This window comes from Neurospora tetraspora, assembly GCF_033439725.1.
Source record: "Neurospora tetraspora strain CBS 560.94 chromosome Unknown B0H65scaffold_1, whole genome shotgun sequence".
NCBI classification, from domain to species: Eukaryota; Fungi; Ascomycota; class Sordariomycetes; order Sordariales; family Sordariaceae; genus Neurospora; species Neurospora tetraspora.
In genome coordinates this window covers 8,094,182-8,108,204 of record NW_026944383.1, presented here as the reverse complement: position 1 = coordinate 8,108,204, position 14,023 = coordinate 8,094,182, and the positions used below count along the sequence as shown (strand labels likewise).

Here is a 14,023-nt window from a genome sequence, read left to right as displayed (position 1 = left end):
AAACGCAACGCCCCTTTCGGCATCATCATCACCAAAAGATATATGTATGCGCATAAACATTAATTACCCAATCCATCAAACATGAACATTGAACATGAACATGAACATCAGCTAAATAAACAAAACATCAAAGAAAGAGACCCTTCCAACTTCCTTCCCTCTCCTACGCTACACTAAGAAACTTGAGAAGAAAAAAACTTAAACACCCGGCTTCGAAAACCCATCAGCATTAGGCCAATTCCCCAGTCCGGCCGGATCCCCTCCAATCCGCACGTACACCCCCACAGCCGGAACTCCTCCGTCCAGCACAAAGAACTGATACCACCCGGGCGGCGCAATATGCGCGTTCGGCGGCGCATCCACCGTGCAGCTTGTGCCCTGGCACTGCATGTTTGGCATGAGGGTCCTGGCGCCCATTGAGTTGCCGTGGGTGCTTGATACCGAACCCAAAAGGGTCACGGTGATGGCTCCGTTCTTGGCGGCAGAGCCGAGGGTGAAGGGGATGGTCTTTTGGTTCCAGTCCCAGTCGCGGTTTTGCAAAGTGAAGGTGGGGCGGGGTTTGCCGTTGAGGAGATAGGGAGGGATGAAGACTTCGACGCGGTACTCTTCGGGGTTGACGGCATCCTGGGGGTCGGAGCCGGAGATGAGGACGCGCCCGTCCAGGAGGGTGATGGCTTCGGAGTGGTACATGCGCGCGATGGTGGTGTTGGCCATGACTGTGATGCGGGAGCCTACCGGCTTGGTGGGGTCGTAGAGTAAGGCGTTCAGGTTGGGGTTGTTGGCGAGTCCGAAGCCTGCGAAGCCGTGGTGGGCGCCGTTGGCGATCAGGTAAGTCCCGTCCGGCAGGGGGGCCATGCATGGCATGACGCGGAAGGAGGGCATGCGCTCGATGACCCATTTCGGGTTGGCGTCGTCGGGACGGGTGGACACGCAGTTGTCGAGGGCGTAGCCGGGGCCTACGTTGGAGCCGCCGCAGATGAGGACGCCGAGGTTTTCGGTGTAGGGGTAGCGCTGCGGGAGGAGGACGGCGGCGCCTTCGAGGGGGTAGGTGCGCCCGGATTGGGGGTCGTTGACGGCGCCGGGGACCATGGGGAGTTCTTTGATGGTGGCGAAGGTCTTCTCGTCTAGGATTCTGGCTTCGTTCCAGTATTGGACAAAGATGCCACCGCTTGGTAGGACTGCGACGAAGGGGTAGAGGTTGTTGGGATCGGTGCGTTCAAGCCAGTCCATGAAGAGTGGTTTGGTTCCGGTGTAGGGCAAGACCTCGATGGAAGGGACGGCGGCAGCGTTCGAGCCGGTCTCGCCTCCAATCACAAAGATAGAGCCGTTGGCCATGACCATGGCGCTGGGATACCAACGACCGACTTGCAAGCTCAACTCATTGACGTTCTCCTCCCAGTCGTGGCCAGGCCAGTACAGACGAGTGCCGTAGGTAGAGTCTCCAGACCAACCTCCGACAGTCAGCTGGCGGCCTACCTTGTCGGGCAAGGTCACACCACCGGCACAGAACACATCAGTCTTGAGATGAAGTTCACGGAAGGCAGCGTTGGTGCCGATCTTGGACAGATCGAGCTCGTACGCACCAGTTTCGTTGGCAGGACCGGTTCCCCATTTGGAAAGAAAGTTGACCTTGCCTTGGACGGTCTCGGATGCCATCAGCGGGACGGTAACGCCATTGATGAGTAGCTCATATTTGCCCGCCCTGTAATCCTGGGGGAAGTCCCACGAGTAAAAGGGTGTTCCTGTCCAGAAGTAGGTTGTGAGGCGGCTACCACCACCGCAGATGGACGATGTCTCACCGGGGCAGACAATATTGCACTCTGATTCAGGGCGTTTGGTGGCACCGGATGTCGCAATGTTGGCCGGATCACCGCAGTAGCACTCTTCTCCATATTCGATGCCAGCAGCCATGTATCCGTATTCGGCACATCGATCGAGGCACATCTTGGGCGTCGCTACATTGGGGAACAGTGATTGCCAGAAGAAGGTGCGTTGGTTGTTGATATTGTCTTCATAGCAGCCCTTGTAGGTCCAGTCACCCACTGTCGCTTTCGGAGCTGGAGGGAGGTCCACTTGGGGCTCGCCACGGGCAACAATGGTGAGTCTATCACCTGCGCCGCACTTTTGGCTTGCATCTCCTGGACAGTTGACGCTGCACTGGCTGTCGTCAATCTTCGACCCGTTGTTAAAGAGGGAGTTTCCGCAGAAGCACTGAACGCCATATTCGGTCCCGGAGATGGTGTATCCCTTTGAGGCGCAATAAGTGGCACAGACAACCTGAGAATTAGTCTGGCTGTCTGGTGCCTGCACGTTGAGGAGACGGCCAGTGGTTCCCTCAGACCAGCAGCCTTTATAAGCCCAACCAGCGGGAAGACCAGTGGCTTGGGGGATTGAAGACGAGACGGTGGAACTAGGAGCGACTGTCGTGCTTGGGGGTTCGGTGCCATTTTTGGCATAGACAGACAGTCGGTTTCCAGCGCCGCAATACTCTGTGGGTTTACCAGCGCAGGTCATACTGCAGTCAGAGCCGGGTGCGGCCACAGATCCAGCATTGAAGCTGTTGCCACAGTAGCATTCGCGGGCATATTCTACACCAAAGTAGGTGTAGGCGGCACAAAAGGCACTGCAGGCCTCGAGTGTCATCTCATCCGTCGCGGAGGTAGCAGCGCTCAAAGCGCGGTTGCCAGTAGCCTCAGTCCGGCATCCGTACCAGACGTAATTCCCAACAGACGCCGGCTGAGCGGGGCCTTGGGGTTCGGCAACGGCTGAGGATGTGACGGCAATGACGCCGGTGACGGTAGAAGTTGGCGGGAGCTCTCCTTTAATGTATATATTCAGGCGATTACCACCGCCACAGAACTCTGTGCTGTTGCCGTTGCAAAGCGTGGTGCATCCGCTGGTGGCAGGGGCCCCGCCGTTGGAAATACTATTTCCGCAGTCTGTTGAAGTTAGCGTGGCTCCTTTGTGGAAAGCTTCAAGAGAACTTACAGCATTCGCCGCCATATTCCACACCCGCGTACTTGTAACCAGAAGTATCACAGGCGGCTGTGCACTTGTCCACCGTCATGTTTGCGCCTGGGATGGTACTAACAGCGAAGGTAAGGGTTCTACCCGTTGTTCCCTCCGAATAGCAACCAAGATGGGAAAAGCCATTGACACCAGGGTTCGCTTGAGGTCCGACAGCGGCAGAGCTGTGAAAGATGGATAGTTTCGAGGGGCCTCCGCACGGCTCTGTTGCGTTTCCTTTGCAAGCCATGTTGCATTGTGAATCCTCGAGCTTGAGAGCAGTCGTGGCAATGCTCTCACCACAATAACACTCTTGTGAGTACTGTGTTCCGGCATACTGAAAGCCTCTTGCAGTACAAAAGGAGATACAAGCCTCATTAGTCATGTCCTCATTGTCGGCATAGGTGGCGGCGCCAATGGTTCGGTCGACCTCGGTATAACATCCATCGTATTCCCAAACGCCTGGAAGATTGCTGGGGACGACGAGTTGGGAAAGTGTAAGTGGTAGCTAGGCGAACAGTTAGCCATTGGTCTTATCTCGACAAAGCAGACGTAGAGAATGAAGCTTACTGAGGATAGTAAAAGGGAGGATAGAACGGCCCCTGCTTGAATAGCCCTCATGATGGGCAACTGTTATGTCCTACTGCGGACTCCAACACGACAGCAAGTTCAAGGAGAAGGGATACCGAACACAAAGGAAGCAATAACAAGGACGGAGACCATTATAGCTATATATCTTTGACGGCCAGGTAACACCATGGCTGACAGCTTTAGGCGAAGTCAAGCCATGAGAATAAGAGATGGCAATACGAAGTACCAGTGACAGACAGCCCATATTGCTTGCATATCATGGAGCTGGGGGAAGAGAGGGGATCCCGACAGGGGTATAGGGTAGTATCGTGTTGGGTCAGCCTTGGGAAAACATGTCTATTTTACAAGGGAAACTGTTTGTGAGTAGCTATGTATCCCAAACGGCTAACAAGGGTTGCGATAAGACCATTAACATGATTTTTTGACCATTTGACACTTGGCGCAGCTAGTGTTTTCAGTAGACCAATTTTGCTTATGGAAATGCAAGGAAGATAGCCGGCACCATGGGAGCAGCCGGTGGGTGTAGCGAGTACGGCATGATCCGTATAGGTAAGCTTAGGTAAGGTACATGAACTCGTGGCGGTGTAGTGGAATCCAAGCAGTGGGTGAGCATGATTCCGAACCTACACGACAGGAAAAGATGTTGTGTTACCACACTTGTGGCCTTGGATGTACAAGGCTCAACTCATTGTAAGTGGTCATAAAAAGGTAGCCTGCTGCTGTGAACGAGGCAACGGCTGCACTACAACCTGGAGATGCCATACCCCCGAGTAAAGCTGGAGAAAGCTCATGGCAGGATCGGGTCATTCTCGGTTTTCATGCAGTAGACCATAACAGTTGATGTGGAGATTAACTGCAGCAGAGTGACCGATGCCGACTTGTCCGCAAACGGTAGCTGGGTAGACTCAAACTGGTCCCTGGATAGACTAAACCCACTTTTATCGCTAAGTAAGCCTAGCCGCCTAGCCAGCCGCCCAGCCCAGCCCAGCCCAGCCTAGTACACCGTGTAATTGAGGCTATATAATCGATGCCCGCGCATCGCCAGATCTACGTCGTCGTTGTTGTTTTTTACGTAAAGGTATTTAAAGTCATCAATCTAATCAATTGTCTATTACTAAGGGTATTAATACTATAGTTGCTAGTAATACTATTATCTTCTATACTAGCTCTATTATTATATATACTATACTTACTACACTTACCACTTAAAGTATACGTACTTACTCTAATTTTGATACCCACTATATAAGTATTGTTTAGAGTATTAGAGAGCCCCTATATATCCTTATAAATATATTAAAAGCATTAGAGGTGGTACTATAAGGATTAGAATTCGATTATATTACGTTATCAATATAATTCATCTTTGTAAACTATTTTACTATTAATTAGAAGGGGGAAGGAGATTCTAATTTAGTTAGGATTGGGGTATTGATATTAATTATTCAATAAGTATTAGTATTGTATAATTAAATTGGTTAATGCTACTATAAATTAGTAAATAATTATAAGGCGGCTATATTTATTTATTTAGCGGTTAGTATTAGATTTGGGGATGGGGAAATAGGGAGGGCGTTAAAGTTCTTTATAAAGGAGTTAGAAGATAAAAAGGCGAGGGTAAAGGAATTAGAAAAGGCGTTAATACTAATATAAATTGTATTATAGCTTCTATAATAGCGTTATTTAAATTCTTTTTACGTAATTTGGCTCGCTTATTATTAAATCCCCTTTTTAGCCCAAAATTATTTTTAGCGAGCTAACGCCTTCCCTCCTCTTTAAGCATTTTATTATATTACCCGGCGGAGCAGTTTACTATAAGAGAATATACGGCGGTTATTATACCGGTTGCGGTTAATAAGTACGGTAATAGTAGGCGCGGTAAGAGCGGGTTGAATAAAGCTTTAATTACTTTCGAAATTACGTAATTCGAGAATTTCCGGGTTTATAAAGTCTCGTCCCGATATTCTACGTATAATTAGTAAGGTTTAAATCGGGGATAATTATTTATCGTCGGCGGTTAAGTAAGGTAATAGGGTTTTAAATCGCGTAAATACGCCGTTTAGCTTTAATTAACTTAATATCGCCGTTTAACTTTAGTTAATAATATATATTCATATTTTCTATAGCTAATATCAATAGTAGGATTATTTATAATAATTTTAATATAAAATACTTATAGGGTAAATTATATTAGGCTATAAATGCCTTTTTATATTTAGTATTTAAGTTTTAATAAGGGTTTCTTAATTAGTAGTTATAGGTATAGCGGTATTGGTACTATATGAGTTTGAGGGTATATGGCGTTACTTAGATAAAAAAAAAAAGGGAGGTTAATTAATTAAATTTGTAATTATATTTATAAGGGTAATAATAAAAGACGGTATTTTTATATACTTTTAATACTAAATTATTAAATATCCCTACCCTTTTATATTTATATAAATATAATTGTTTCGCTATAGTATATTGTAATTTGAATACTTTTCTTTAAGAGTGGTAGGTAGAGCGTATATATTCGTATAATTAGTCTAAAGAGGAGAAATAGTTCTTAAAGAAGCATTTAATAGCTCTATATATAAATTCGATTTTATTAGTTGCCCTAATAATAAAGTTCCTATATTTTAAAACGGTATAGTTCCTAAATTCGTTAATCTAGGAAAAATAGTATTTATAAAGGTATATTAAGAAAATTAAAAAGTATTAGCGAAAAAGCTATATAATATATTATAGAGGGGAAGGGGGTTGAGGATAGGGGTTATTAAATACGTACGAATTTATCGTTTAAATTTATATACTATTAAATATTATACCCGCTTAAGGTAATTATTATTATTAGTATAAATTATTTGCTTTTAGGCGGCTTAGAAGCCTTCGTATATATTTAAATAGAATCGACGGGTAGGGTTAAAGGTTAATACATTACGATTATATAGAATAACGGCTTTAATTATTAATTCTTTAATTACTTAACGAACTTTTTACCTATTATTAGATTATTAAGTAAGGCGGTTAGCAGCGACAGTATCGTTAGCTTCTTTTAAGTCGTCTTCTTTTAAATTATTATTAATATATTCGTTCTCTTTATTAATATTATTATTACTAACTTTATTATCGTTAACCGCTGTGACGGCTGGCACCACCAGTCGTCATGGATTCCATTCACGGGTGACTTCCATTCACGGGTTTGGTTCAGATGGTTCAGGTTCTGGGCTTGGCCTGGCTCCCTCCCAGAGTTCAGAGTATAAAACCCAGTCCTTCCCATCTAGCCTTCCCTTTTGGAGTTTCCTTCTTTTCTCAACTTCTTGTCTTTAGTCCAAGTTAGCCATTAGGGTAGTACAGTCCTTGCACCCGTACCCATCCCTGGCCACGCGTGACAACCGCCGTAGGGCTTCGGTATAATAGGGGATTAGGATTATAGTTATCTAAATTCCAGATAGTTAGCGGGAGATTTAATAAATTAATACTAAGGGTAGGATTATTATTACTATTACTACTATTAAGGAAAGGTTACACCTATTTTTTTTAATATAATAATTTATATTCTTTATAACGTACTATATATAAAGTTGGTATAATACGTTTAGGTAGGCAGTAATAGCGGCCTTCTTAAACCCTTTATCAAAGTCTGTAATAAATATTGTGGGGTTAAGAATTTTATAATCCTTTTAGAACTTCTTCAAATAGTTAAACTACTATTTAAAGTTTTTTTACCTTTCCCCGCTCGAAAGACCGAAGGCGATATTGAAATTATAATTAAATATATCGATATTAGTAACGTTAAAAAATGGAAGGTTGAAGTAGTTAATTTGTAAGGAAAAAAAAGGGGTTAATTAATTAAACTCTATAAGAATAGGTAAATTAAAGAGTAATTAAATTAGAGAGTAGTTGAATTAATAAAAGGAATAATATTCTATATATATTATCGACTAGTAAAATATAGGGGTTTTTCTTTTATATTTTTATATGCTAGTCAAAAGTTTAAAATATTCGCACTACCTTCTATTTATTAGGAAAGAGCGGGTTATAATCGATAAAGTATTCGATAGTATATACGTTCTTATACTACTTTAGAACATCGAAGAGTATTTTTATCAAGGAATCAAGATTATATTTTATATAGCGAATACGCTTTTAAAAATTCAAAACCTCTTAAGTAATAATAAGGATTCGAAAATTACGTAATTTTAATATTAAATTATTACTATTAGTACATTAAATAGAAATAACTTTTTTTACTTCGACTTTAGGATCTAAAGTACCGCGTAAATAATAAATAATTTCACGAGAATTTATTTTAGCAATATTAAATAACCTTTCGATAGTAATATTAATAGCCTCTTTATAATAGCGACGGATTTATTATCGATAAATAATATTATTAGCGAAGTTAATAATATTGACGTCGTAATTATAATTATTATTAATTTCTTTAGTAAATTATTAATTACCTTACCTTTTTTTAATACGACCTTTATTTAGTAAAAATAATCGAATTAACGTAAAATAGTATTTCGAATACTTTACCCGGTATTACCCTTATAAATACAACTATATATATAATGGTAATTAATACGTACAACGAGCTATTCTTCTCCTCTCTTCTTACTCTTTATATTACCGTATAATTAAATTATAAAATTTTATTATATAGCGTATTCTTATAAAGTATCGAACGTAGCGACTTTATTATTGTAACCTGACAAAGTAAATAGTAATCTCGCTCGTCGTCGGATTAGTAAGGGTAAAAGCGAAGGAAAGGGAATTCGTTATTTAATAATAGCGCGTTCGTTAAGGGATTGTAGTAACCGCGTTCTTATTCGCTCTTTACGGGGACGGCGGATTAATAGCGATTGGATTTCGGTAATAGGGGTCGTACTCCTATCGGGAATAATTATTCGAAATAGACTTTTCGAATTTGAAGGCATTTTACTAGCAATTCTAATTAAATCCTATTAGTGCTAGTTATTTTAATCAGCTAGGCTAGAAATTTAATTTACTAAACGAATACGCAACGTGCGGAGGGCGGGCGGGCAGTATATTAATAAATATTACGAGGTTAAGGATACTATATTAAATAATAATAAAGACGAGGAATAATCGTTACAAACAGTTGTTCAATACCAAAGTAAAGTCTCGCAATAGCTTTATTCAATTATATAAAATTAACTACCGCTAATAGATAGCGCGACAGTAGCGGCGGTTAGGTAGCGATATATACGCTGCACACGGTATACTGGGCTGGGCTGGGCGGCTGGCTGGGCGGCTGGGCTTACTCAGCGATAAGTCTATCCAGGGACCAGTTTGAGTCTACCCAGCTACCGATTTCGCGACTTGTCGACTCGTATCACCCTGGTTGAGTTGTATGAGTGTGATAAATGGTGAATGGAGGTTGCTGCCTCTACAGTATGTATGCAATGGGAAGAAAGGGTAGGTAAGGTACTAGTAGTGACCAATCCTGTCCTCGAAAAGTCAGCCGTCTACGATCAGTTCGGACCCTGACCAGAACCCTGCAAAAGAAAAAGAAAGGTCAATGGCGAGTTGCATCAAGATATCTGAGAAGACTTGGCCGGGTCAGCCTTTCCAGAGTGCCACCACAAGCCACACGAAGCCCTCTGGAACAAGGAGCCAATGTGCGCATTCCCAGCATCGGGATGGCTAACCATGATGCCATGAGTATGGAAACACAATGGTCCTCGCTGTTTGGCCTTGTGCCGCCATTGTAAAGCCGAAAGCTGCTTGTGGCGCAGAGTTGCTGATTGATGATGGATCTGGTGATGTTGATGAATGTGAAGAAGGTTGGTGTTGGTCGGTGTGAGTGTCTCGGCTCAGCGAAAAGCCCAGCCCATCAGATTGTCTTGGCTGTCTCGGATATTTCCAATTCCTAGACAGTGGAAGGAAGCAGAGAAGGAGCCGGGCTTCATGCCCTGTGACCACAGTTCAACCTCTTGCCCATTGACCGATCGGTCGAGAGGCGTTTGCTCGTTCCCAAAGTGTCTTTCTTCATTCGTTCACACCGTGATTCTCCCATCAAGACAAGGAAGGTACCGGGTACCTTGCAGACTGCAGCGGTGTCTCCCCCAATCCTGAAATTTCTGCACTTCCTGTTCATGTGCCGTCCCGGGCTTCGATTTTCGTCGACTTTTCGCCCATGATCAAGAGAAGTCTGTTCGGAACATCAACCTATGACAGACAATGACACTCCTGTTGTGATAAAGAGGGCATTGGCGCAACGCCATCTCGCTCTTCGCCATCATCTTGTTGGTTGTCCTGGTTCCTGATGCCATCCTCCTCGAGATGGAGTCACCAAAAGGTGTGTCGCCTGTTCCTCTCGATTTGTGACTGACTATTGCTTCCGGAAAGAGCTGAAAACCATCGAAAAGCTTTAACGTCGACCAAACGAGCCCGCGATGAAACCTCGGACCGGAGCAAGCCGCGGACCTCACCGACGAGAATTGGCCGCTAGATGCTGTCTGCCACACCTTCTTGTTGTCACCGTGTGTGTCGAGAGTCAAAAAAGACAAGACTGGATCAGAATGGTGTGGCCTTGGTCAGCAGGGGTTAGGGTTACATCCCTCTCGGCCCCACCATGTCATGAAGTGGGTGGATCCGCAAACTCCAAGGTACATCGAGCTCGCTGTTTTCCTCTCTACAACTATCATCACTTTCATCCTGGCGACTGTGATATCTGTGCTATAGCTCGACTGACGCTTATCCTCCTCGTCCAATTTCACAGAATAATGATACCCCAGAGCGCAACCAAAGCTCAGCCGATCGATAATTACTGAAAAATGCGACTCCAAAGACAAGTTCGGCGGCTCGAGCTGCCCGGACAACCCCGCCATCACCAACTCTCAGCTGGGCTGTTACTTCACCTGCCAAGCTAAGGGGCGTCTTCTTCTTGTCGATATCTCGCTTTTGACTGCCTCTAGGGGAAAGAAGCGCATCAAGGCTTCACAAGGCTCCAGAGAGGTAATGCTCTTCAATGTCAGCCTCGGTGGTAAATAAGTCCGAACTGTCATCAGGGCCCTCTTCATCACCAAGAACTGACGCCGCAAGAGAATCAACTGCAAGATCTCGGGTAGTCAACTGCATACGATTCGCATTTTCAGCCCACCCACAAGGCGGTCAAGTCAACATCTCCATCACGAGGGCCCAGCCCTGCAGAATCAGCATCTTGCCATTTTCCCAAAAGCAAAGAGAAATCTCCGGGGTGAATTCAGGAGCCAATGAATTCCCTTCCTCACGGCTTCTGTACCACTCTTCCTATTTTTGGTCAAAGTCCGTGCTTTGGGACAAGAGGCCCATCAATACAATATCCTGAACCTTGGACTTGGGATCGTGAACGACATGCCATCATCCTCCAAAATGGGAGTTGGGCGTCGGCCGTCGAGTGTAACCCACACCCTTTTTACAAGCCTCCTTCGGCCCTATTACATCCAGCATTTCTTATCAAGACCGAACAACCATCACGCCCCCGCAAAACGTCCTTCTCTGGCATGACCTGACACTATAGAATGGGTCTGAACTCTAATGCCATGAGCCAACTCCATTGTCTTATCACCAAGCAACCTATTACACAGAGTTATCCTATCTCCTTTCGGATGCCTATATCAGCAAGTCCATCAGTCATCCCGGGCACGTTTACACCGCGATGCGTTGTTGCCCGGAAAACTCGTATCCGACAACGGCACTCTCTTTGATGACACATGGGATTGCTATGCAGGGCATAATGCACACTCGTCACAACTATCGAAGGCTGAATCTGACAGCTTGGTGGCGGACGTACCCCGGGTTTATAGTCCCCGCGCGACTTCTCTCCGAAAAGGGAGATGGTCACCCTGCATCAAGGCCATTTCTTCATCGGTAATATGACCTGACTCCGCGCACGGATCCCTCAGTTTGCCGACCGGCCGACTGTAGGTATGCAGTCTTTCCAGACACTGGCCGGCATCATCGTCAGCAGAGTGTGGTGCGAGGCTTCATCGGACTTACACCGTCTGACTGCTTCCAGTACTTCCTGTTTTGCATTCTGCTGTTACTGCTATCCTACCTTCCTACGCAAACATGGCGCGACTCCCTGCCCAATATCCTCAAAAATCGCATGGCTTTCCAGTATCGGATATTCTCCTTGATTCGGTTTGGCGCTGATGTCCTTTGGCGGCCAGTTCATCTGCCACCACGAGAGGAATTACAATACCTGAACGCAAGTGTTTCTATTTTAGCTTCTTGGCCTAACAACACGGGCACGTTCTCACTTTGTTCAGCCGCATCGACTAACCCACCTTGAGCTATCACACTGAACACCCACCCCCGCACAAGACGGGTAGCCTTGAGACTGCGTTCACCGTTCCCACACTCAAACGCCTTGTCAGTCTTAGCGCGCTAATTGTATTAAACTGGCCACAACACCGACTTTCCAACGGATTTTGACAGATTGACCAAATTTAACCGTTTTAATCAACACAAATCAACCGCATCGCATCGTAAACTATTGAAATCTACACCAAAAAGCTGGCATTTCAATGCTAGCACATTACCCATCGTTTTATCTAGCGTTTCTTTTATCTTTACTATTATTATAGCCAATACAATATAGTAAACTTTCCCAACTCGAACCAGCGAGCCGTCGTGAATTTAATACTCTATAACGACGAACCTATTAAAAATATCGCTATAACCGCTAGCGTTTACAAACGTACAATATATCGATATAAACACAACTTCAACATTATTAATAAACTAGTACTACCTTCTTGAACGTTTTAAAATTCTAGGAAGCTTCTTATATAGGCTATAGAAATATATTCGTAACTATAGCAACCGTTCGTAATTACTATACTATAACTAACATCATAAAGGAAATCATAAAACTATTAATATTAAAACCATCCCTATACTTCAACGAAATCTATACCTTCTTAGCCAACGAATACAACGTATACGTATCGACCGAAACCGTACAGCGCTATCTATATTAAGAATACTAAAAGAAAAAGAAACTAATATTCAAAACGACACAACAAAAGCCCTAACTAATAGCAAAGTAAATAATAAAAATATCGTTATTTACTATAAAAATATTGATTTTTTACAATAAATCTAATATAAACCGATACAATAGAATTTATTATACTAACTAAATTCCCCGTAATACTATCGCAATAATATTGAACCGCTTTAAACGCAATAAACGGTATTATATTCTCCTAATTATATTAGTTAACAGCGTAGTCGAAATACTAATATTTAAAAGACAAACAAGTACCCTAAAGTTTATCAAATAATTAAAAGATTGCCTCTGTCACGGTGGTGGCAGACCACTATACTAACCAGCCCGTGTCCCCGCAAAAGGGTACAAGTAACCGAAGCTGGCAATTCGGTCGCTCAAGTGGTCTTATATAGTTGTAATGACAGATGCATCCCACAAATGCCATCACAGCCTCCTCCCTATAATAAATCCATTTCCTAATCGCAACAATATTCTAATAATAAATAACGCGAATTAATATCTATATAATAAATTCTACTATACGTATACAAGTACGGGTATATTACTCTAATATTTACCGCTATACTCCCTAAAATTCAACCTAATCGAAGCGTACTTTAACAATTTCAAAAAGCATATAAAGAAGGTATATAACAACAAAAGTAGCGATAGGATAGCTAACAAAAACTTCCCTATCTTCCTCTATCGAACTACTAAAAATATTAGGCACAAAATACAATAAATCTATAACTACTTCAAAAACGCCAAATTAATTATAGAAGGTATTAATAATATTAATAAAAACTATACGATTCTATATACTAACTAACTAAAAATGTTCAAAAAAACTAGTAATATTCCTAAGCGAAAGTAAATAAGGAAGGTAACTAAATAATATAGGGAATGATATATAATTTATATTATAATCTAGTACCAAAAATACCAAAAATACCAAAAATACCAAAAGTACATTTATCCATATAATAATAAAAAAGGGTGCTAAAAGTGCCAAAAATACTAGAAATGCCAAAAATACCAAATAAAATACCAGCATTTATCTATATAATAATAAAAAATATATATAAAAGTACTAAAAGTATACAAAATCCCCCCTTATAACCAAAATAATCCACCTCTTTCACTATAACTCGTCTCGTATACTATAACCGCTAATAATAATACTACCCGCCAAAAAAGTAAATACTCTCACAACGCTAAGCTTAAAGGCAATAATATTAGTCAATCGTACTATAAAGCCGTACTAGGAATCTAATATATAATAATAATAATTAACTAAATCTATCAACTAGAAAGTAGAACGCATACCATAAAAGCTACCTACTTAAACAATTACTAACTACTCCTACTCAAGGAAAGTCTTAATACCACTCTTTAACGAAATATAAAACTCTATTATAAAACTCAATTTTATAAACT

General features: G+C 42.7%; 2 protein-coding genes across 2 annotated transcripts; one reads left to right on the top strand and one right to left on the bottom strand.

Moving 5' to 3' along the window:
* Window positions 1–141: 141 nt before the first annotated feature.
* B0H65DRAFT_70516 (uncharacterized protein) lies at window positions 142–3,806 on the bottom strand. The gene is made up of 3 exons (XM_062831297.1): window positions 3,577–3,806; window positions 2,989–3,514; window positions 142–2,939 (listed from the first exon to the last, which is right to left on the bottom strand). Exons 1-3 carry the CDS (start codon window positions 3,625–3,627, stop codon window positions 199–201), a joined length of 3,318 nt encoding a protein of 1,105 aa, XP_062687564.1. The 5' UTR covers window positions 3,628–3,806; the 3' UTR covers window positions 142–198.
* A 5,477-nt stretch (window positions 3,807–9,283) lies between these two features.
* On the top strand, window positions 9,284–10,602 carry B0H65DRAFT_439339 (uncharacterized protein; the record flags this gene model as incomplete). Its single annotated transcript, XM_062825408.1, has 3 exons — window positions 9,284–9,408; window positions 9,813–9,907; window positions 10,400–10,602. The coding sequence occupies 3 exons, from the start codon at window positions 9,284–9,286 to the stop codon at window positions 10,600–10,602; spliced, it is 423 nt and encodes a 140-aa protein (XP_062687563.1).
* Window positions 10,603–14,023: the final 3,421 nt, after the last annotated feature.